Consider the following 24,440-nt stretch of genomic DNA (forward strand, 5'->3'; position numbering starts at 1 on the left):
AGAGCTTTATGGATTATGGGGTTTTTGAGTTATTTCCGACTAAAATAGTCAGGTTAAGAATCAGGTCCAGGGCCACAGATTCACATGGTTCTGTTTCTTAGATTCCCAAACGGCGGTGGTGACTGGAACCAACAGCTTGTCTTGTTTTCAGACGCTCTCACTCTTCCAACTGCTTTTTGAAGCGGCCTGGCGCTGATTAGCCAAAGACGAGCGATGAGCGGCTGCAGTTATCACACTATCACTCCGTCGTGGAGATAACGCCCAGGCTAATCGCGGTTTGACAAAAGAGCCCATTGTGGGTCCAACGCAAACACACTGGCCGTAAATCTCATCTCGGTAAACGGGAAAAATCCCCCCCTCAAACACGCTTCTCGGCTCGACGCTGAGGTTTATTTGTAGTGAAAAGTGAGCACAAGTGTTTGTTGTGGTGGGAGAATGTTATCGGCTTTACCCAGATGTTGGCGGGTTAAGCACCGATCAGCCCGCACAAGGGAACGAAAGCAGTTATTTAACAAACTGGGGTTATGAAACTTGGAGTTGGGGGATAATCAGGGGTTGTAGTTCACAGGCTACATGTATTACATGGAGGGTTGATGCGGTGAATAAGTCAAATTACAGCCACATGTAAATAGTTGTGCTCAGGATTTTTTTTTAGATTTAGTTTAAATTCAATACAGTAAGTCAAATAAATAAAAGTAGGTTATAGTATGTGTGTTAATTCATAATAAATACGAGCAAGTATTTGAATAAATACATGTGTTGATAAAATCTAGTGAGAGTAAGTGTGTGACCAAGTTAAACTGACTTTTTCTGTTATTTCTGTTATATGAAGTATTACTTATATATTCATATACGTATATATTTATTATCATGATCAGCTCAGTGTGTCCACTATGTGTCATTTCTGCTGATGTATATTGTGTGAAATAATGTTTAATTGTTAGATCTATCTATCTATCTATCTATCTATCTATCTATCTATCTATCTATCTATCTATCTATCTATCTATCTATCTATCTATCTATCACAAGTAAGTAGACAGATGCTATAGGTAATTATGGTTATAGGGACTCTTGCAGGGACTGCAGGCTCCCTGAACCTAAAATCACCTCCCCTCATTGTGAAACCCCTGAGGTCATGACCTGGTCTGTAAACTGAGCGATTAATGTGCATGACCACCCAGAGGTCAGCTTCACCACAGTCACCTTCACAAAATAATGCCAGATTGGACACACGGACCGTCTACAACCAGGGAAATGCAGCTAAAGTCAAAACCACTGTCACCTTTTAGATAGATAGATAGATAGATAGATAGATAGATAGATAGATAGATAGAGACTTTATTGATCCCTTTGGGATGACTCCCTCAGGGAAATTAACACTTCCAGCAGCAGTAGTACACACCAATGGAAAAATAAATTTACACGCTCTTATTACTTGTATCACACACTTTATATCCCTCTTGTGATCTTTGCACTCCTTTAAGGCATCTGAATGCAAATGACAGTCTTCTCCAAAGTTTAATCAAGGTGACCGGTCAGGCAGATGGTTATATCCATCACACTTTACCATTGTGTGTACACTCTGCTCCCAACCTCCTCAAATCACAGCTCCTATTGTCCCATAAGACAAATACCTTTCTGGAAGCCGCCACAAAAGCTACCCTTGCTGGAGCTGGGCTAGGCAGTGGCCACCGTGAATAAAAAGAAACTCAGATTGATTGGGACGCAGTGATTCTGCAGTGAAAAGAAGCTCTGGACAGAGGAGGCACCATGGGCAGATATGCATTACAAAAGAGGAAGCATGTAGAGAGGCAGCTTTAGGTGATAGAGTACAACACAAGGCAGGACCATCTGGAGGGGTGTGACAGGAAGGATCTAGGAAAAAGGCTTTAAAAAAAAAGAAGAAGAAAAAAAAAAGATAATTTACAAAAGGTTCCATACTTGACAAAACTGACTTTACACTTTCAAGTTTTCCGATACTGTCAGTGAAATGGCAAATGGCAAACGACAGTCATTTTCTTTTCTTGCTGTCGTTACAGAGTGTGACAGAGTGTGAATGACTAGGTCAATGTTTTACCATCTCTTGCTTGCTAACACATATGGAAGAGACCCATATAATGCTGACCCCAATGATAAACATAATCATCCCTGAATGAAGACTCTAAATACAAAAGCACTGTATATGCATATCCAAATCTACTTTACGTAGGTGGAAGGCAGATGAGATTGCCCTTGTCAGTCACCCACGGCTTCAGCGTCAGGTTCTCTCATTTGTTTTGCGCTAATAAAGCCCAAATCAAATATTAGTCTGAACTGGGATGTTTCAGATTAGATTTGAGGAAGCTGATTTCCGAAAAGGACTCAGGTGGTTTTCCACCATGCAGAATGAGCTAGCGGCAAACTGTCAATAGAAATGCCAGTAAATCAATGTTAAGGCTTGATTCCTCTAATCCAGATGGGGCTCAGGATGGTCTTAGTATAACAGATCCCCTGCCTCCATAATTCACCCATTTTGCATTTTATGCTGCAACCTCTGCTGCTGCCCAGCCTTTTCAAATCAAAACGGGAGAGATCAGTAGTTGGAAACGTTACCACATTGAAGGTATACTGCTCCAGAGGTGGCAGAGAAAAGCATCTGGGCAGCAGCCATGTGCAGTCATTAGACTCCATAGAATAATTGCTGTGTTGCCTTTGGGTTTCAAAACATAAATCTCAGCTAAAATATTCATGGTTTCTTTTTCTTTTTTCGAACAAATAAGCAAGTATTGACACTAATGTACAGTGAATAGCTATTCAGAGGAACTAATGTTATCTATGGTCATGAGAACTTCCAATGTGTACTTGTTGCAAACAACCACAAACTGACAGAGCTCTTCACAAAATAATTATGATAATAATGTATCGAGAGATCTGGCTACCCAGCAGAGTTAATGACTGTTTTTTCTGAAGCTCACATTCACAAAGCTGCATGTTGCCTATATGCGTGCTCAATCGTTTCACCGTTTTAGTTATAGCCCTGCCACCTGAAGTTGCACAATCATCCTGATGCTCACACACCGACACATCTCATTGGCTCAAAGGACATTGTGGGCCTGCCTTATGTTTGCTAAACTGTCTGCTAGGGACAGCTGATGTTTGCAATGCAAGACAGGAATAGCTGCAAGGCACTGACAAAACACTTTGCAGAGGATGTTACTCCGAGATTTAAGCTTTTCAGGGCACGACCAAAACAGGGGCACACATGCAACAGGGAGCGGAGATTGCAATCCACTCTCTGTCAGTGCCATGTTATTTGTTATTGCGCAGCATCTCCTTATTGCATTGCCATGGAAACACACACACACACACACACACACACACACACACACACACACACACACACACACACACACACGCTGTGTGCATGCTCTGCTTTGAGTGAAGTAGGTCAAGAGTAGAGCCATATTAAACAAAATAAGGGTTCAGCCTCGTCCCAGATAAAAGTACCAGAACTGGGTTTTCTGACAACTCCAAACAGCAGATAGATACATGTATAGAAAAATGTACAGAAAAATATTCAAAACTATTGAGACAACTGTAAGGCAACTGCTCGTTTGTCTGTATATCAAATTTGTCAATAATGTCTGTATGTCTACTTTTTTAGGAGCCTCAACACGACTAAATGCCCCTGAACCTTGTTGAGCCACTTGGCAAGAAACAAAACAACCCCCCCCCCCCCCTAATTTTAGAGATTTGTTAGACAGCTTGATCTTAAACTGACCTTGACTGTACCTCCTTTAAAGCAGCTATCACGTATACTAACTTGTTGGCATAACTGTAGCACCATCTAGTGGTCATTATTGCATTTGGTTCTGACTACAAGAAGCGATGACCACCCAATAGGGAATTTTCACGTTTCTTCAAAATGACAGATCAATGTAAGCCTTTAAAATAATTAATGAAATAAGAAAGCTGTTTAACAGCAAAAAAAAAAAAAAAAAAAAAAAAAAAAATCTTTCAAGATTTACACCTTATTAATATTCACACATACAGAGAAGCTAAAATAGGTTGTACGCCTCATTACGACCCGTTGTAGTTTTTTGCTGACACCTAGAAGAGAGTCTAGGCAGTACATCTGTGGGAGGCGTGAAAGGTGTGGGTAAGGCGTCAAATGTGATCATTTTGGCAAAACTTTGAGAATTGATTTAAATTATTTTATAATGTTAAGCACAACGATACGCTACAAGTAAGTCTAAATATTATAATTATTTTTCAATTGATTTACATTTACCTCCTTGGTCAAACAAAATAACGTTTCGAAAATGTATTTGCGAAAAATATTATTTTGACAACATCGTGGGCCGACGATCTGCTGCGTGTGCAACTATTCTGAGTGGCTTTCAGAAGCTGGTTTTTCACAGTTCGTTCATTTACTTTGAGAGCTCAAAGTTCCACGTCTTGACACGTAGAAACCTGTGCACCACTTGTTGTTTGCCGAAATCCCCACAATCAATTATATTATGTTTTGAAAGGGGATTGTGACGACAATACTTTTATGATTAAAAGGAAGCTAAAACAAACAAACAAACAAACAAACATGAAAATAAATATGAGCGAGCGCATCGCGGTTCACACGAGCAGCACCTGAAGGCAGCACACCACCCACTACAGTCTTCCTCTGAGTCCAGCTCCGGCTCCCGAGTGTCTGACCGCCGATGGGGTGTGTCTGCTGGATATAGTGATGGAGGCGAGGGTGCATGAAGCTACTGATAAACAGAGAGAACGACGCCGGAAGTCTTGAAGACAGGTCTTTGAAAATAAAAGCAGTACGACTAGCCTGTTAGCATACTTTGAGACAGAGAATTCCAGAACAGAAAACAGAAATATATACAGCATATGTCCGCAATAATAATAAAAAAAAATAGCTGGGGAAAAATGTAATTTTCTTTCAGTCGCAAACGCAGCAGACATAGTTAGTAGACTTTAAAAGTTAACTGTGTAATTTACTCCAAAATAGTGCACAATTGACCTCATTTTAAAAGCGTTGATTCTCAAATATCTGTCATTTTTTCAGATTTCAGCTCTGTCTTATATCTCAATAGCACACAAGAGTGACACCTTTCTACTCTTTATTTTTTTTTTTTGCATTTTTCATTCAAGCTTTTTTAACAGCTATGTAAATGGAGAATTTAAAGATACATAGAAATGTATCTTTATGTAAAAACAAACAAATAATAAAAAAATCCTCCTCAGTGTCATCATGTAGAACAATCCAAAAATCGTGTACATGTCAATGTGTCACAATGTGTTATTTTGACAACTTCCTCTCGTTTCAGATCACAACCTCTCCTCATGTTCCACCTGTTCGTCTGACCCAATTACCCATTGTTTCCAGCTGTGCCTTGTTACCTTGTGTGTTCAAATAGTCTGTGTTCCCCTTATCTTGTGCCAGAGTGTCTTTGTCTGTCATGCCTAGCTCTGAACTTGGCCACAGCCACAGCCACAGCAAGACGATTGTTCCGCAAGGTCGAGCGATTTTCTGTTAATGCTAAGTTTTGTTATTAGAATAGGATTTTGTTTACTAGTTAGTCATTTTCCTCCTTGTGAGTGATTTTTCGTTAAAACCTAGATTTGTTATTAGAGTATACTTTTGTTAGTTATTCATTCCTTTTTCCTCCATGCGAGTGATTTTTATTTTGTTGCCAGCTCAGTGAGAATAGGATTCTTATAGCCTGTTTATTTGATCTCTCTGATCTAAGGACAATTGCTTGTGAAATAAATTTACTTTTCTGTTAAACCTCTGCGTCTGAGTCCTGCCTCAAGTCCCGGCCTGACACAATGAAGCTTATGTGGCATTGCAGATGTTTTTACCAAGCTCAGACTGATGAATGAAATGTCAATGATTGGCAGCTTTGTTCTTGCTGTAGCCTGTGTGTATACCTCAAATTAAAAGACTACAAGACAAACACAACCAGCTCCATATGACATCACCTACAGCCACACTCAACAGTTTCAGGAATTTTTATAGACCTTTATTTTGTATTCAAAGCAGACCAATGTATTTATTTTTTATACTACCAGCTGGGCCAGATGGTATCAGCACTAAGCCTCCTAGAGGCAGAACACACTGTGGCAAGGTGTGGAGTGTACGTAAAGTCTTGCCTGCCAGGATTCTTTTTTCCCGCTAGGGAAAGCCCTCAGAACAAATGCTGTTCTATTCAAGCCACCCAGCTTTAATAACATTGCAGGCGCTCTGACATCACCAGAGCATTGCCTCTGGCATTACCTTTCATAATTCTTCCCCACTGTGTGAGATTTTTTTTTTTCCAAGGACTCAATGGCAAATATTGCTCTGCTGGTTTTTAAACCACACATATCTTTGCCTTTGCACTACTGACTGTCTTTTGCACACATTGCTCTTATTATTTTTGTTCTATTTTAATTTACTTGAAGACAGTGGCAGTGCCAGAAATCTTTCCAGGGGGTGGCCGCGTGGTGAGGTCATGACTCACATGGCAGTTTACATATCTATTTACTCTGCAATATCAGTGTGATATAAGAGTGGGCCTGCCACCATTCTTATGAATTAGAGAGGACAGTAAATCTTAACCAATGTTAATATTAACAATAATATAAATACCCAACAAGTATAAACTTTGTAGCCATACCCCCACCCCCTGCCTCTCCCCTCCCCACACACAGCAATTCTGCTGCACCAGCACTTTTTGTGTTGTTATTTGTATAAAGCAGTATCAGTGTTTTCAACACGTGTCCCTTTTGCCGTTGTACATTGTGTGGAATGTTTATTTAGATCTATCTTGGGGGATTATCATGAGTTGTAGTTCACAGGCTACATGTATTACATGGAGGATTAATGCGGCAAATAAGTCATATTACAATAATAGCTTTTCTCAGGATTTTTTAAAATTAAGATTTTGATTAAATTAAATTAAATTAAATTAAACCTAACTTAAATTGCCATGAGAGTAAGTGTGTGACCAAGTTAAACTGACATTTTCTGTTATTTCTGTTTTATGAAGTATTATTTATATTTTCATATACTTATATATTTAATATCATGATCAGCTCAGTGTTTCCACTATGTGTCATTTCTGCTGATGTGTATTGTGTGACATAATGTTTAATTGTTAGATCTATCTATCTATCTATCTATCCAATCTGTAGCTGGAGATGGACTTGTTAGCCAGCGCTTTGCTATCAATCAATCAATCAATCAATCAATCAGTCTAAGCCACAACCAAAGGCGTCTCAAAGCACTTTGTAAATATAAAATAATTTTTGATTAGAGGAAACCCAGCTGAGGAGAGCAAGTGAAAAAAGCGCTCATAATATAGATTAGTATAGATGTACATATACAGAAATACAGAAGGACATGCATAAGTGTATGACATATGTAAGCATGTATATGTATATAAATAATATTATTCTGTAGTTATACATAGAGTTATTATACATTTGAATAGAGCCAAATTGTACAGTAGGTATAGTGGGCCGCTTTAGCTGTTGTCCACACAGAACGTACGAACCTCTTTAACTTTGAAAGTGACAACCGGAAAAGCGGCACACCACTTTCTCCCACTTCACGTCCTCCACCTCCTCCTCAGCTCAGACACCTTTGAAGGCGAGCAGCAGACGGACGGTGCGCGCCTTGCTCACGCGGAGGTAACATGCGCTCCATGGGCGGGATGAGGGTAACGAATCAGCGGGCGACTGTCGTTTAACAAACACCGGTGCGGCCGGAAGGACGGGGAAGCCATGAAGAAACACCTGAGTCCTACCAAACAGCAGCAGCAGCAGCAGCCGCCGCCGCCGCCGCCGGCGGATGTCCCGGCTCCAGGCGGCGGCGGCGGCGGCGGCGAGGTTACCGTCCAGCAACTCAACGAGCTGCTGTCCAACGGCAGCGGCTTCTACAGCCTCCCCACGCAGCACTTCAACGAAGTCTACCCCCGGATATACATCGGCAACGCGTGAGTCACACCGCCCGCCTCAACGACAGGTGGGGGACAGGTTATCTCCCACCCGCCCTCCACCACCACCTGGCTAGACGCCACAATGACAGGGGTGTAGCATGGCGGCCAGCACGCACGCAAGGGCGGGATTGTGATGTCTCCAACGTCGGCGATGAGACAGCCTGTTGTTGTTGTTGTTGTTGTTGTTGTTGTTGTTGTTGTTGTCCTTCCTCCAAACAGTGAGCAGCAGCAGCAGTGTGCCGGCGGGGGCCTCGGTTACAACCACACAGGGGAAAGTAGATCATATAGTGTGACAACATAATCATGGCAGCAGCTGAGATAGAGACGCCAGTGATGGTTCAGGATGCTCTTTACTCCCATCCATCCATCCATCCATCCATCCATCCATTCATCCACCAGCGGGTGATCACGTCTTCACAGAACCGCTCCCCGTCTGTCTCCACAGGCAGTCTGGTGGAAAATCAGTTTATGCTTATGGTGTTGTAATTGGGTATTTTCATCATCATCATCATCGTCATCATCATCATCATCATCATCATCATTATTATTATCATCATTATTATTATTTTGCAGTTGTGACCTCAAATAAAATCCCTTTGTGCCGGTCGTGACCACCTACTTTATAGTATCGTCAATCACTCCGTTGGGACAAATGCATCCATTTGACTTCACCATCTATCTAGTGCTATAGATGTGTGAACAGTCATCAATGTGATTTCTCTAATCCTCTTTCACTATCTGGCCTGCTGGAAACTTTTGACCCAGCGGACGATCTGCCACAGTGGATCTGAGGGAGATCTCCATGTATCTCAGTGTTTGCATACTGCCAGCATGTGTCCCTGGGTGAGAGAGAGAGAGAGAGAGAGCAGGGTTGGGGAGATGACCAGGTTGCTAGAAATGTGCTGCAGACTTTAAGAAAGGTTGAGCAGAGCAGAGCAGAGCAGTCGGGCACTCAGTGTTTGACTGCTGCTTCCTGCTCACAAAGACAACTGTGTTTTGAGACCTTTGCTTCACTTATCAGTAGAATAGGATCCTCCCTCCGCCCACCACAACGGTAGCCATCGACACTCAACTTGTTTCAATTCATGAAATAATATAAACAGTCATAATACTTACTGACACTGGCTGGTGCAAGGCCACCAGGTGCAGCAGTACACCTTCCAGCATGTGTCTTTGAATACTCTAGATACACCTTTAGGTAGAACAGGTGAAATGGTTGTGGAAAGACCTCAAACAAACCCTGTGATTGGTCAGTGTGAAACGAGAAAAGAGCTGTTTTTGAGATACACAAGAGAACTGCGGCCCGCTTCAACTTTTAGATGAAATGGCTTGTCGGTTAACTGGTCTTAAAGAAACCTATAATATGATGCCATGTCAGCACATTTGCAAAATGGAAAATATGCAATAAAACTAAATATTACTGTGATAAACGTCCATTTTTATGAGCATGCGCTGCGTCATTGTGGCATCTAACTATAAGTAACTATGCAGCTTTTTTCCTAAGTAAATTGTAAAAATAAGAAACCAGGTAAACATGTTCAATTAAGTAATTGATATTTATTCTTAAATGTGGATAGTTACTTTAAGATAGTGTGACGGATTTTTACAGAGACTGAGACAGAGACATTCACTTAGTGGGTTAATTTCTAATTTAATCCATAAAAAAAAAATCCATATTTTGACAAAATAAATAGTAAGTGTAACATTTTCAAAAGCTTTTTCTTTACCGGGTTTTCCACAAGAAGAAAAATATTTTTTTCAATTTGAATTTGAATAATGCTGCTGGGTAATATGACACCAGTGCTGTTTCCCGTTTCTGCATAGGGAACAAGCACAGAGACGTTTTCATTTTATATAGTGGCCATGGATTACAAACGTATATTAAAACATAGTGGAAGCATAAATCTAGGCCTGTTGGTTAACTAGATGCTATCGGCTTTGTAATGAACATGCCTGGTCTTCAGGAATTTACTGCTATGGGTTCCAGTAAAACCAGTTCGCAGTTCTTTTGTATACAAAGAACCTTTTTTTTTTTTTTTTTTTTTAGCGTTGCTTCTAGTCACAGTTATCTACATATTTGAGTTGTTGGCTGCATACACACCCGTGACTCTCTGGTGTGCTTATTATTTTCTTTGGATTAAAATGAAAAAGCTTTACATTGTGTATTGTAGGCTCGGGCCACATATTAATGGAAAACAACAGTGTCATTTACCTTGGTCTGACCTTAAAATGCATTGATTCGCCAACAAATAACAGTTACCAAAGACCATCTCAAGCACCTTCACTTGGTGTTGAAGGTCACTAGAAATGCTCAAACACTCAGGGCGACTGTGGTGATGTGGAGTCCATGCTTCAAAACGACAGTCACATGTATCAGCAAGGCTCAGTGCAGCTGTACATTACCCTGTTATTGACCTATTTGTCTTTGTTGGTGTCATTAAATTCCCCACGCGGACAGTGCAGTGCTAGCTACAGACACATCACTGTTCACTGGCGCGAGGTCTATGGCACTGCGTGCAGGCATACGGTGGCAGCGGCTTAGAAAGCTAACAAAAAATGATGGAGGTCTTGCGCTTGCAACAAATCTTGTGAAATGTATATTTAAAAAAAACAAAAAACAAACAGAACTCCCAATGCGCTATGACAGCTCTCGCTGAATCTTGATTTTATGGATTGGCGGCCGGGAAGAGGTTGTGGAGATGCCGCTGGGAAAAGCAGCGGCAGTGCACCGTCCATCATCTGGCTCCAGCCGATGGCGAGAGGGGCTGGGGCTGAGCGGGAAGGGATACAAGTGCATCACTGTTCCCCCCAGTTGCTGCAACCAAAAGCGATTTGATCTCACAAATGTGGCGGGCTGGAGCTCTAATACAGAGTGCTGGCACTCTGAGCCGAAGATGATGGGATGATGTCAGGCTGTAATGACTCTAATGCGCTCTCAGCTCTATGAGTTCTCAACCTGAAAGGCCCGATGGAATGTTTCCATAATTCGTTGGATTTATTTCACGTGTCTATCTAGGAAAGAGCCCATGGAAACGTATGACACATTTGGAGCACCCAAGTCAGATTTCCTCACTACCGCTGGATCAGCTTGGTAACAGGGAGACCGTGAGGGTGGACTCTTGACACTCGTCACCGCCTCCCCGAGGGTCTGCTGCCATGTGCCGTGGTGTCTGAATAAATAGACCCAAAGCCAGCCAGGAATTATGTGAAATATTGCTTCTACAGAGGACGGTTGACAGTACCTTAAGAGCGCCTGCTGCAGTTCCTAATATTGCCACAAGTACAGTAAGCCCTTCCCATAGCTCCCACCAACCAGAGAGCTCATGTCTTGCTTAAGATGGCATGAGCAAAAATGTGAACTTTTTAAAAAAATTTAATTAATTTAAATTTTATTTGATATGGAAATCACAAATACATTAACACTATCGCAGTGCACAGATCAGATGCTTTGCGTTAGTGTTTTAGCATACATGCTAATTTTTGGACATCAGTCCAGAGGCAGGTTTTCCAAAAACACAAACTAAATAACAATATGAGAGGAAATACATCTAATTTTTGAATGTTGTAGCAATATTAACTTGAAAGTCAGTGATCCAGTTGTTGATGTATATTTGTAGCAAATTCATAAAGATGTGGTGGAATGAAAAGCCATTTGAGACCTGTTGTTTCTTTTTTTTTATGACCGCACTTGCGATGCAGGCTGTTAAATTCAAAGCTCATTTGTCTGTGATAATGCTGTATATATTATATCCAGTTTATGTGCTATGGTCTAACAAGAACAGTGCTCAGTAAATGATTTCAGTATTATTTAATAGTGTTTTCTACTGATACAAATTTTTGGTAATATTTCAATTACAGTATTTTTTCATTTTTCAGCCCTTCGACCTACACAAAAAAGCATTAATGTGACGTAATTATAAAAAAAACCCACAAACTTATTCTCAAGTTTCTAAGTTTGGACTCCAGTACGGCAGCACAGTGTTGTAAGTATTTTCCGTACTTTAAAAGTGCTCACACTGTTCCCAGATTGGTCACAGTCAGCACAATGAGATTCAGTGCCTGCAGCCCGGGGACACACTTAAGGTGTGGTCGTTAGCTTTGAGGAACACTGTGGCTGTTTAATAATGGATGTTGCGGGACTGCAGATCCCCGGGTGCTGAGACTGCTCGGGACGGGACAGGTCAGGTGGGCAAGCAGAGCCGAGCCGAGCTGATCCGAGCCGAGCCGAGCCGAGCTTGAGCAGAAGACAGACGCCTTGTTTTGAAATATACACAACGTTCGCAGGAGCCTCCACCCTGCAGCTGACCCGACCGTGAGTCGATCATCGACTTCGTCCACAACCAAGATGGAGGACGGGGGTGGGGGGTTGGGTGGATGTTTTATTAGGTCTGGCAGAAGACAGCCGCAGGATGGGGCGGGGGATGTTTGCGGCTCCCACCTCAGGGGAGCTGCCCAGGGTCACCCCAGCAGCCCTGACTCGCCAAGCACTCTGTGTCAGGGCAAGCACTTTGCAGCAAGATTTATGAATCTGTGCCCCTGAATTGTGCCGGACGCATTTGCGATGCTAAAAAGGCGCCCACAGTTCACTGTGAATGTTCAACTTTGTCCTTATTTGGTTTTCCACAGAGAGGGACTCGTCAGAAGCCACCGCTTGACTCCCATTAGTCACTGATCAACGGGTTCGGCGCTGCGTTTTGTTGTGCGAGCCGTAAATTCAGCGCGGCTAATTACCGACACTAACGGTTCCATAAAGCGTTAACACGGACAAAGGAAGCGTTTTATCTAGAATCAATGCGCGGCGCCCACGGCCAGTTTGGACGGCGCCGGTGGACTCAGGCGTGGGGCCAGGTGGGCCGGAGCAACAAGAACCTGCCGGCGCTTTGTTTTAGCTTTGTATTGGCCTGTTACACGCTGTCTTCTACCTCGGGCAAAGCGGAGAGCAGAGCAGCAGGCTCATTGTTAATGCAGCCCTTCTGCTTTTTCTCTCCATCCCTACTCAGACAATTGTGTTTGTCTTACAGTAACCTAAGGGACGCAGCTCCTGTTGCCGTGTATCAGGTGGTGACGTTCACAGCTCTAATTATTACTGCCACGTTTTCCTTCACGCTACTTTAGTCAAATTTGTCAAGTCACCCAGGTGACCTGCCCACACTTTTTATGTTCTGACTCTGATGCAATAACTTACTTTCCATGTTTGCAATGCTCATATCTCTGCCGTATTGTTTGTCGCCACCTATTGGCCTGGTGTATTGGTTTGACTGTGCTTGAGATCTTTTATCAAAAGCTAAACTGTGCGCAGGATATATACTGAGGGGGATGATATGTCATAATGTACAAGTGTGGACTCTGCACTTGCAAACAATTTCATGACGATTCAGAGCCTGTGAAAAGTCCACCCATTTTCATTTTTTCTAGCCCGTCTCAGCTGTCACAAGTCACCAGGTTATCGCGGAGAAAAATATTTGTAAGCCAGCATTGTCAACTGCACATCTCCAACTTGAACTTGTTTAATAGACTGCAGGATTCTAAAAAAAGTCTTGAAAGCTGACTGTAGGAACTTTGGTCCCTGGGGAAAGCAATAGCAGGAAGTCTGATGCTGTTCACTGGATAAGTGCTGGCCGACGAGTAGTCAGATTAGACGGAGCCTTCAGACATTAAACTGAGACATTTCTTTGTTGGAAGGAAACAGGATGTTTTTTATACGAAGCAACCTAAAGAAAAAAGCAACCCAGTGCTGCCTGCGTTGTGCTTCAAACCCTTCTCACGCTTGACGATCACCATGCAAAAAGGTTTGCGATAATGTGAAACACCTTCAAGCCCTCAGGGATGGCTTTGGGTCAGGTGTTTGGAATGAGACTAATTAGTTTGTGAGGCACAATCATAGGGAAACTAGAGACACCTGTGTAAAAAAAAAAAAAGTAATTTCAACAGAAACATTTTGAAATCTTGGTTCAAACGGAGATGATTTATACAAAAAATGTGACTAAAATATTGCTGCTTTTAACCTTTTACACACGTGCAGATTAAAGTGCATCTACTTTCCCACTCTGATGAGGAAAGCCATGTCTGACAACATGTTCTCACCTCTGGAGGCCGTGGCCCTGCCTTTAGCTTTGGCGTGTCCTTAGCATTTGGACGTCCTTCACGAGGGCCATTAAGACTTCAGCTCCCTGCTTAACACCACGTCCACTTTCCGCCCTCCCCCCAGGTTTGTCGCCCAAAACGCGATGCGCTTGCAGAAACTCGGGGTGACGCACGTCCTCAACGTGGCGGAGGGCACCTCCTTCATGCACGTCAACACCAGCGTGGACTTCTACGCCGGCACGGGCATCACGTACCACGGCATCCAGGCCAACGACACGGAGCAGTTCGAGCTGAGTGCCTTCTTCGAGGAGGGGGCGGAGTTTATCGACAAGGCCCTCGCACACAATAACGGCAAAGGTGAGTTGAGCCTTAAATTATGACGGCAGGCTCGTGTCCGGCCAAAGTGAGATTACTGAGTGAATCGGATTCTTCTGTCTTGTTCAAACTTTGTTTCATTCATGCGTTCGCCTCCTGCTGGGCACCACATGACAGGTAAAGGTAGTGGCAGCGTCCTCTCCTCAAGCGTTACTGTAGTAGAAGTGTTTGTTTTGTGTATTTGAGTGGACCACGGGCTACAATGATAGTGTGGATATAACAAGTAGTGATAATAGCATCAACAAAACAAACCAACAAAAGAAAAATAAACACTCCAAACAGACATGCTATAGTTGTATTCATCCGGGTAATTAGGGAGGTGAGGTTGGAAATATAAAAAGTAAGAACAAAAAAAGAGCTTAACAAAAAGGGAAACACATACACATATACTGATAATAATAATGATATGGGATCAGTAATATTAATAAGATCATCACAATCTGAATTCAGAGGGTGCCATGTGCACCATCTGTACTGTCTTCAGTTTTTGCTGTATGTCATATGTCTTTACCTGTATGCAAACAATAATAAAAAAAGAGTTGAAAAAGAAATAAAGAAACACATGTTTTAACAAAGAGAATGACATGAGAAAACAGAAACCTTGTGCAGTTCGTCCAACAGCGGGAAAGAGAATCACTCTTTCAACCCTCTTGAAGGGAAGACACGGCGTAGCGATGACAGCCCTGAGCGCCGTGTGCTAAATCTGACACACTCGTGAGCCCTGTCCCATATTCCACTGCCGCACCACATCACCTGCTCACGTGAAAAGGCCAACCAATTGTTGCGCAGGGGGTGTTGATGTGTCCTGATAGGTGTGCGTGACGGATGACAAAATGAATGGCAGAGAACTCCTCGGTGCACTGCTTCTCTCTTCCATTCTATTTTTCCACACCTTGTGGAAACAATCAGTCCCAGGAGGTGTCAGTCAAAAGCACCCGCTCTCAGTTCTCCCGGCGCTGCGGCTCAACTTAGATGATCTGTTGCCGCGCATGAGGGGCGCAGCTAATTGGTGCACTGAATTCCTGCATTTTCATAATGTGGACTCACCTTTAGCTTTGACGTGGAAAAACGTGCCAAATCCCAGGATATTCAGGCAGTTTAAGGTCCAGAGTATCAAGATTTGGCTTGATTTATGATTTTTCAGTGTACCGTACTGCCCATAAATACATTGATAAGAGTCCATACTCGCAGCACAATCAAAGTGATTTTGTCTTCCTAATCCTTGGGGATTCAAAGACACGTTTTGCATTTTTGTTCATTTTCAGTTGACATTAAAGCTACATGATATGGTTTTCTACACATCCCTCATACGTATTTATAGGCCCGTCCGTCAAATTTTAGAACCCATTATGGCCCCACCAGTCAAAATGTTTTCCCACCTCTGCACTAGACCTTTGAGGCCAGAATAACTATCTGGATAAGGGAGCAAAGAGGACGAGGGACAGTGTGCAACAGTGTGAAGAGTGTCCAACAGAATGTGAAATACTCTGGTTTATTTGCACAGTAACAAATCAAAGTGCACCCCATGTCCATCCTGTACAGCTGTCCTGGGGTGAAGGCAGCGTTACACCCTGGACAGGTCTCAAGGTCATCACAAAGACAAACAACCACTCATGCGCAAAGACAGTTTAATGTTGGCCATTATCCTAATGTGCATGTCTTTATATTGGCATTCTTGTTGATAGATATGTTTACAGACTTTTGTTGTTTACTTTGAAGTAAACAACTGTGTTGGCTCGAAAGAAAATTTATTTTAAGGCAGGTTTCGCCATGATGTATTGCAAGAAACTTCCCCATGTGGTCATTTTTATATTGATATTATATTGATTTTTGTCCCAGCATTGAGCGCTCCACGTCCTCAAAGACGGGAGGGAGCCTAACTGCACACCAGTGAGTGATGGAGAAACACTAGAGATCCAGCATGTCTAACAAGGCGGCACGGTGGAATCAGTATTGATTTGTAGCTGGCAGAGGAGCTAATTTTATTGGCAGCTAACTGTTCTGGCCCGAGCGTAGCAGACTGTACAACAGAGGAGAGGGGTAAAAGATAGATGTAGCGGGCGCGGGACAAGGGGAGGTGTTTGGTTTCCGATAAAGTGCAGAATCGGCACATCTGACCCGAGCAGCAGCACATCCGCTGCACTCTGAGCGCTCCTCAGGGGGTCCTGGGGCCTTGTCAGTAATGAAAGAATGAGTCAGAGGAAGGCGGCGCACACAAACAAGTCATGGTTTATGCATGCAGAGATATTGCAGAGACATTGCACTGGAGGAAGTTCATGTATTCTACACAGACGGCGCAGTTTGGTTGCAGTATTTGGGACGCGGCTGCAGCCAAGACGACCTTTTCTTTTTTTGATCTTGCGTTTGCATCTGCAGGACGAGAACATGCTTAGCTCGGCATTCTGGTCACAGGAGATGTTTCCCCAAACACACACTGTTCCATTTTTCCTGCCTCATTTTTCTTCAGCCTCTGGTCTATTGTCAGAGTTTATGTCGCTGAGTTTCAAGAAACAATACGTTTCTGTGCCTATAGAAGAACAAAAAACAAATGTGCAGAATGTGCCCTGATGTTTAATTGCCTCCTTTTAGCAACCAACTTAAACAAACAAAAAAAACCCCCAACAAATTAAAAATAAAATTAAAAACTGAAATTAACAGGCTTTTAAGCTTTTAGGCTGGGTGATAAGTATTGATATATTAGGAAGTGTTGTTGAGCACAATGTTGAGGCATTTCAGGTTCATATTTCATCTACTTTAAGACACCAGGTAGTGTTAATTAACAACAGAAAGTGTTGCATAGACAAACTCAAACTAAATCCCTTCACTGGAATCTAACTGACTGGTGCAAAAGGTGAAATTTGAAAATAAAACAAATACAAATAACTGTATATCATGTATTACTTAACAGTTTCACAGTTCTGTTTGTGAGCGAGGCTTCTTTGGTTGTACATGGCACCTAATTTACACGAGTGCTGGGCCAATTCTGATCAATAGAATTACAACACAGGCTGAAGAGGTAAAATAGCGGACTGACGAAGAAGAAGAGTTAAGAAGAATAAAAATAAACATTCACCTCATGTCAATCGTTTTACACATTCTTAACAAACTTTCTGATAAATCCTCTTTTAAGCTGCACCTCTTTCAAATAGTTCTTCCTCCTGTAATTCTGAACAACCCCAGCATGTGTGATTGTTCTGCACCTGTCCCCGGCAGGGAAGGTCTACGTGCACTGCAGAGAAGGCTACAGCCGCTCGCCCACCATGGTCGTGGCCTACCTCATGCTGCGCCACAAAATGGACGCCCGGCTGGCGGTGGCCACCGTGAGGCACAAGAGGGAAATCGGCCCCAACGACGGCTTCCTGCGCCAACTGTGCCAACTCAACGAGAAACTGGCGAAGGAGGGCAAGCTGAACGGGGAGGTGGGCAAACTAAAGACCAAATGAGAGCGGGGGGTGGGGAGGGGAAGGGGAAGGGAGAGGCCAGAAAAAGAAAAATCCCCCCCGTCATGCCTTTCTAGAGATTGAGTGCGCCCCCTGACCAAACCAGCACCTACACGACAAACAAACATAAATGCATTTATCTTTGTACATAATTTTCCCTATTGCTCACACTCTCTCTCTCTCTCTCTCTCTCTCACACACACACACACACACACACACACACACACACACACTCGCACACACACTCGCACACACTGACAACCTACAGTTCAAGTCGGCCGGTTGCTGCTCTGTGTTCCACAGACAAACTATCCCCCTTTCCTTTTTATTTAGTCTGAAACTCCACTGCGTAAAACACAAGGATGTCTCGCTGCTAGCACCCAAAACCTCAGTTTTTTTGAGCTAACCAACTCAAAACATTCCTTCACTTCCCACGAGTTAAGATGGTAAAAAAAAAGAAAAAACTAGCCCCAGATTATAGCACAATCATTCCATAGTTCTCCACTGCCGGGGATGCCAGGTGAGAGAATACAGAATGAGCTGAATGCTGATCCAGAAAGTAACGAGTACGAATCCCAAACATTCCTTGACGACAGGAGAAAAAAAAAAAAAATCCCCACTCACTCTCAATCATGTTAAACCTAATGCACAAACATAAACTGCCTACGCTTCATCCTGAGACTCTCTGGGCTGCAGACCGAGGGCTCGAGCCTTTATGTCTTTGTCACATGTGGACGTAAAGCTGAGGAGTCCCCAGAGCTGCCAGCTGCGATGGCAGCAAAAAGGTCATGCTAATTAAAAATAATGAGCTGTGCGGGTTAGCAGCTGCATTTAGCCGCCGATGTGACAAATGCTCGGTTTGTCATTGGCCTCAAGGCAGCCCCGCGCACAGCGCTTGTAACTGTTACGTAAGCAGGTGCAGGATGTGAACTGGACCTGCGAGAAAAGGGACGAGGCTAATATTTTTAAATGGAGAGCAGAGTAGAGACACAATCTGCTGGTTCAGTTTGTGTGTGTGTGTGTGGGGGCGGTGGTGGTCGGGGTCACTGGTTCAAATACTGCCAGTGTGAACAGATAGTGGGCAATTTCCATTAAACTCCATCTGTTTAATTTATTATGCTTTCTATTATGATAATCAACAAAAATGTAGCGCTAATGTCTTGTTCTGCCATTCAGATTGAATCAACTCAAATGAATGAACCAAGAATGCAACAATTTTCAGCCTGGAGCCCGAATATTGCATTCCATTTATGCTGTTTTTCAGTGACAAACTGGCAAGAAGTTGCAAAAGCAAGTGTAAAAGTCAGTGTTGCTCTCTATTGTTGATACAATAAGTTTAATGTCACAAAAACAAAATTAGCGTGCTAAATAGAAGAATGAATCATTAGAATTTTCAGCTGCCCCAAACTTCTTCTCGCTCTTCAGTTGTAGCAAAGGCTGCATTGGCTGAATAAGACTCCTTTATAAGAGGTCTGCAAGGAGGTCTTTTCCTTTTTTTTATTTGATCAAAACACTTAAGTACAGAGCAGCATAAACAGCATGAAAAAGAGAATTACAAAAACAATTTTGGTTCGAAAAAAGGTCTGAATTGCCATTAGCCAACATGGATTAGCTTTTCAGTGCGATTCACATCAAAGAGAATTGCGAAGACCTAATGATGCATTTTTTTTACACCCCACAACAATTTTTATTTAATGGAACCTTCACATTGACCTTAGCAAACTCCAAACTGGCATGAGCATCAAGCTGCTAATACAATATATAATGTCCCAGTGTATTGCATTCAAAGTGGTGGGCCTGAGTCCGAACAGTTAAAGAAAGTTGTAGTTACCCCACCAGAGAGTCGTCCACTGCCAAACACTGGACACTGCCGCTTGGCCACGTCCCACTTCTGCTGTTTCATCAACACTGCTTGTCATGCACAACATGCTGCTTGTCTAGCACCACAGTGTGTGTTTGTGTGCGTGTGTGTGTGTGTGTGTGTGCGCGCGCGCACTTGTGTGTGTGTGTGTGTGTGTGTGTGTGTGTGTGTGTGGTGCAGTATTTTTTCTTTATTTTTGGTTTTCAGATTTAACGCATTGCAATATATGTCAATACCCCATCTGATATGTAGAATGTAATCACATATAGAATGACTATCCAGGCCGCACTTGTTGCATATAGACAGCGATAGTTTAACAGTACTCTTTCAGGCATAATCCCATCAGCTCCAATTTGCGCAGAAGGTTTTGTAGCAACCTCTAAAGACCGTGTGTGGGAAGTTTGAAGAGGAAAGTGGCACCTCTGCTTCATTCTGCGCCAGGTGTCACATGGGCCAGCTCTTTGGAGGGTGGAGAAAAAAAGGGTAGTTAGTTTCAACTTCATTAATGGCACTATTTATTCCTCCTATGATATATCTGTATACATATGAATATATACATGTATACTGTATATACATATTTAAGTGTTGACATATATGAATGTATGAGCAATGTGTCTATAACGTGTAGTTTTTGTCGGTTTGTCTCACGCCCTTAATACCTCATGTTATACTCCTATGTGTATCTGTCATTGCTTCAGTTTAACTCGAATATGTACATTAATTCAATGTAATGTACATGTGTGTTCTCCCTCCATCACAGTTGTGCAGGGTTTTTCCAGAACAAACCGGGACTACTGACACCGACACTCATGTCGAGTGTCTGGCATTATGATAATTTGTGCAACAAAGTGCAGGTGGCAGCACAATCAATTATCATGACTTTGCAGCGTACACGTCACCATCTCATCATCAGCCGCTCATTCCAGACTGAGATTTTTCCACTTCACAGCGCTCCCTTTTCCCTGCTTCCACCAGGGGGAGCTGTTTTCCACGGTTCCACGGTCTGATACACGCGGTCCCTATTTGCTCCCTGATCAGGTTTTTCATACTCTAACGACCCGGCGGCAACTGTGCAATACGGCACCACTTGCAGGGAGGGAAATTCAATGCGGCCAGATGTGTAACTTGGGAAAATCTGTAGACTTAATCTTAAATCTACTTTACATGTTGACACATCCGACCCTTTGAAATCAAATATTTTTCAGTGATTTGTCAAAATCCGAACGTCCCCGTTGCCTCTGAGTCATTGTTGGCCGGGAGAGACCGAGACAAGGCGATACTATCACGGGGAATGAACTTCAGCCGGGTGGAAGAACATCAGTAGCGAAGTCTGTCACTAGCCATCGCTGTTTCTGGCGGCCGGCGCAGGTTTATGCCGCTCCCATCAAAGATTTAAAGTTGTCTCAAATTTTTGAACCTTAAAATACGGTCTCATATACCGTCGTGGGATTCCCGAGCAGTCTAAGGTTTTAGTAATTCTAATTGAGGCAATTTTAAAGATTAATCTCTGGCCGTTTATCTCTCTGGACCATCATCATCAATTCAAAATGTTTTGTGTCATCGTATTGGGCTTACAAAAGTTCACATCTGCTTCAGACTCCTGTTTAAACACCACCACCCCCCAAAAAATGTAGAAACCATTCCACAAATTCCACCAATTTCTTCGAAGGACCTCTCGTTTGATGCTCATTATCTCATTTATTCTAGGGGATGATAGGAACGTAATTAAAGCATGTGAGCGCATTTCTTTTAAAGCATCAACTGCCAGCACCAACCTGCTGATCAATTCCAGTTGCCACAGCAGCAGAGTCTGATAAACAGCGTGGTAGCCCAGATGGAATTGGTAGAAGTATTCTTCCACATTTTGTAGCTGCAGTTCACAAGTGAAATACACACTGGAGAGTTGCTTTTAAAAGAGAGCTTCTGCAGTGGCTGCAGCGCTGGTTTCACGCTCATCAATGCATTGAGTGACACTGCCACCTGCTGTTGAACCAGTTTAATAGGGCGTTCACAATTGATGGCACCTGACAGAAATGACCATGATTCCAGTCCAACCAGGAAACCCTGCAATTATGTCAAACATTTTCATTTTAACCAGGTACCAGCATCGTTTTGTGGTTTATACTCCAGGTACCGATCATGATGTATTACCAAGAATGTTCAATCATGTGGAATGCCATTAATGTATATCGTTATATATCCTGAGTATGTAACACGCACTAAGGCAATCGTGCATTGCTGCATTTTTAGTGTCTTAACTGGCCTATGATACAGATGGGACATTGTTTGATATCGGATCTAATGAGTTGAAATTTAGATTAGCTTTTTTATGATCATAATTTTCTCCTTAGGTTTAAGTGACGTTTTTTTTTTAAAAAATCCAAATATGGATGTGTCTTTATTCTCTGACCATGCTAATAAAAAAGGTGATTGATTGATTTTTTTGATGGAAGTTTTGGCCTGCTTCACTTTTATATTCCGTTTTATTTTCTGTGTTTTTAAAGATGTATTTGCTGATTGTAATTCTGTGGAGAAAGAGCACCAGGGAATGTTTTATTTGCTCAAAATTGCATCTCAGCAGGGTGGTCCCTAGACAGTGAAGGCCTCCTGTGACTTCAGCACGGACCGTCATCAAGCGGAACTTCTACGTCTGTGCTAAACTTAAGAAAAACAGTCCCAACTGGTGCTTCTGAGGGCCTTCAGGCTACCACCAGATGAATCCCTCCAGCCGCTGTGCGAACCGGGCAAACAGTGCCATCTACAGCTGGCATATCAACTCATGGTTGGTGATTATGGATTGGCTGTATCTGTCTCCACCCAAAGCCTTACAGATTCCTCCTGATATTGTTTTTTATTTTGCGATTTGTCTCTTCCTTCATGCCATTGGAGTCAGGGATGAATGACCAACCCCTGACAGGATGAAATATTGCTGAAGTGCATTTGATTTTCAAACTGCAAAATTGTTTTTACTTACCTTGGGGAAGGCCCATTTTTCTTATGTTTAAGAAATAAATGGCTAAGGTATCAACATTTCTTTGTAGTGTCTTTTCATTTCTATCTTGTAGTTCTGTAGCACCTTTTTTAGATGTCCCAGTTGAGTTTGAAATAAAGTTATACTTCCTTTTCATAAACTCCTAACCTAATACACCATATAGTATAGTTAGTTCTAAGTTTGAAGCAGAACATTAACAGAAAAAGGGGAAAACATAAAGGTGAAAAAAAATATCTCCAGTGACGCCTGCAAGCTGTTGCATCTTCTACCACTAGATGGAGACATACACATCCTAAGAGCCCTGATTTCAATCAGTTGGCACACATTCAGTAATGGTAAGAATTGTAACCGTGGAGAAAGTCAAACAAAAGATCGCACTCCTCGTATTAATTGATTAATATTAATATTTTCCCTCAGTATAGTTCAGGTATTGTTGGACTCCTGTGTCAATCAGTTCAATCTCGTTTCGCCTCCAACTTCTGCGCTACGATCCTGTCTCCAGGGTCCCCCTGTTGAGCAAATAATTATCACAGAGCAGCTGTGAGGCGGGGCCCACAAACATGCTCAGAGTTCTCATCGATACTGCTGAAAAGGTGCATAGTTCATCACACCTGCCAGGATGAGGGAGAAACACACCAGGCACAGCACTCAGGAAGTAGCTGCAGTCAAACAGAGGGATTATGTACTATGTATTGCGGGAGCTGAGGGGTCCCTCATTGCTGCTTTTTAAAGAGGTCCAGGTTTGCCCCCCTCCCTCCCCCCACCTACCTCAAACCTCATCAATAACGTTGATGTGCTTCACGTGATGAAGTGCCATTCATTTCAGGTATGCTCATGTTGTTTCCGATTCAGCAACATGGAAATGTTTGCACCTAAAGCGGCGATCAAATCAGACAAGGAGCTGTGTTGCAATTGAGCTGCAATAAAATCGAGCCGAGGCGGCTCCGGGTGTCTTTAAGATTCACACAGTCATGAAAAGTAGAAAAGTGATGTGAGATGAAAGTCTGCTGATTTGTCATCACGTCCATCGTGACCTCAGAGTTGCTCACACTATGGGAAGGAGATCAAACTGGTGTTTGTTTATGGGAGGAAATGATTCACTGGGGAGATACATTAAGGATTTCCAATCATCTTTTGGCCTTGATTTCCTTGCATTGAGTCCAATCAACAGTCACCTCACTGAACATTCCAGGACTTGATGACTCAAGTGTTCCGCCAGCCTCAGGCTTTCTGATGTACGGTAGTTTGATTTCAAGACTTTATGAATCCTGTTACGTACATTATACCGCTTCAAATCTCACCGAAAGCCAATGGGGCTTTTCAAGCTTTCACCTTTGCCCTCAATTTTAATGGATCAATCAAATTGAAAGCACATGATGCCTTCTTTGTGTTTTCACCCTCAACATGCCTCCCTCTGAGGATGGAGGTGGTGGAAAGGCAGCAGGGAAGAAAGCTAAGAAATGCACATCTGCGGCGCAGCGCTAATTATGAGCTCCAGAGCAGAGGAGGCAGAAGAGGCCAATCACAGGGTTTGATGCCGAGAGGTCCTCAGATCTTCTTCCAAGTTGCCTTTGCCCCGGTGGTGCTACTCTTACTTTTTAATCTTAGTCTTAAGCCTTGAAGCTCTGTTGCACTGCTGGAACTGTGCTGTCCATTGTTCACGTATGCCAAGACTTTACACATCAACCCGCCCACCCACACATATCAGCATCTAA

General features: G+C 42.8%; 1 protein-coding gene across 2 annotated transcripts; it reads left to right on the top strand.

Annotated features, from left to right (window-relative positions):
- Positions 1-7,624: 7,624 nt before the first annotated feature.
- dusp3a (dual specificity phosphatase 3a) lies at positions 7,625-22,763 on the top strand. 2 transcript variants are annotated; one of them, XM_076034867.1, is made up of 4 exons: positions 7,625-7,970; positions 14,182-14,414; positions 17,646-17,851; positions 22,312-22,763. In XM_076034867.1, exons 1-4 carry the CDS (start codon positions 7,759-7,761, stop codon positions 22,324-22,326), a joined length of 666 nt encoding a protein of 221 aa, XP_075890982.1. In that variant the 5' UTR covers positions 7,625-7,758; the 3' UTR covers positions 22,327-22,763. The 2 variants fall into 2 exon arrangements, with proteins under 2 accessions (XP_075890982.1, XP_075890981.1); XM_076034866.1 differs by lacking the exon at positions 22,312-22,763 and having other exon boundaries at positions 17,646-17,875.
- Positions 22,764-24,440: the final 1,677 nt, after the last annotated feature.

This window comes from Nelusetta ayraudi, unplaced genomic scaffold (assembly GCF_046127955.1).
Source record: "Nelusetta ayraudi isolate G7.1 ecotype Tasmania unplaced genomic scaffold, CSIRO-AGI_Nayr_v1 ptg000042l, whole genome shotgun sequence".
Lineage (NCBI taxonomy): Eukaryota > Metazoa > Chordata > Actinopteri > Tetraodontiformes > Monacanthidae > Nelusetta > Nelusetta ayraudi.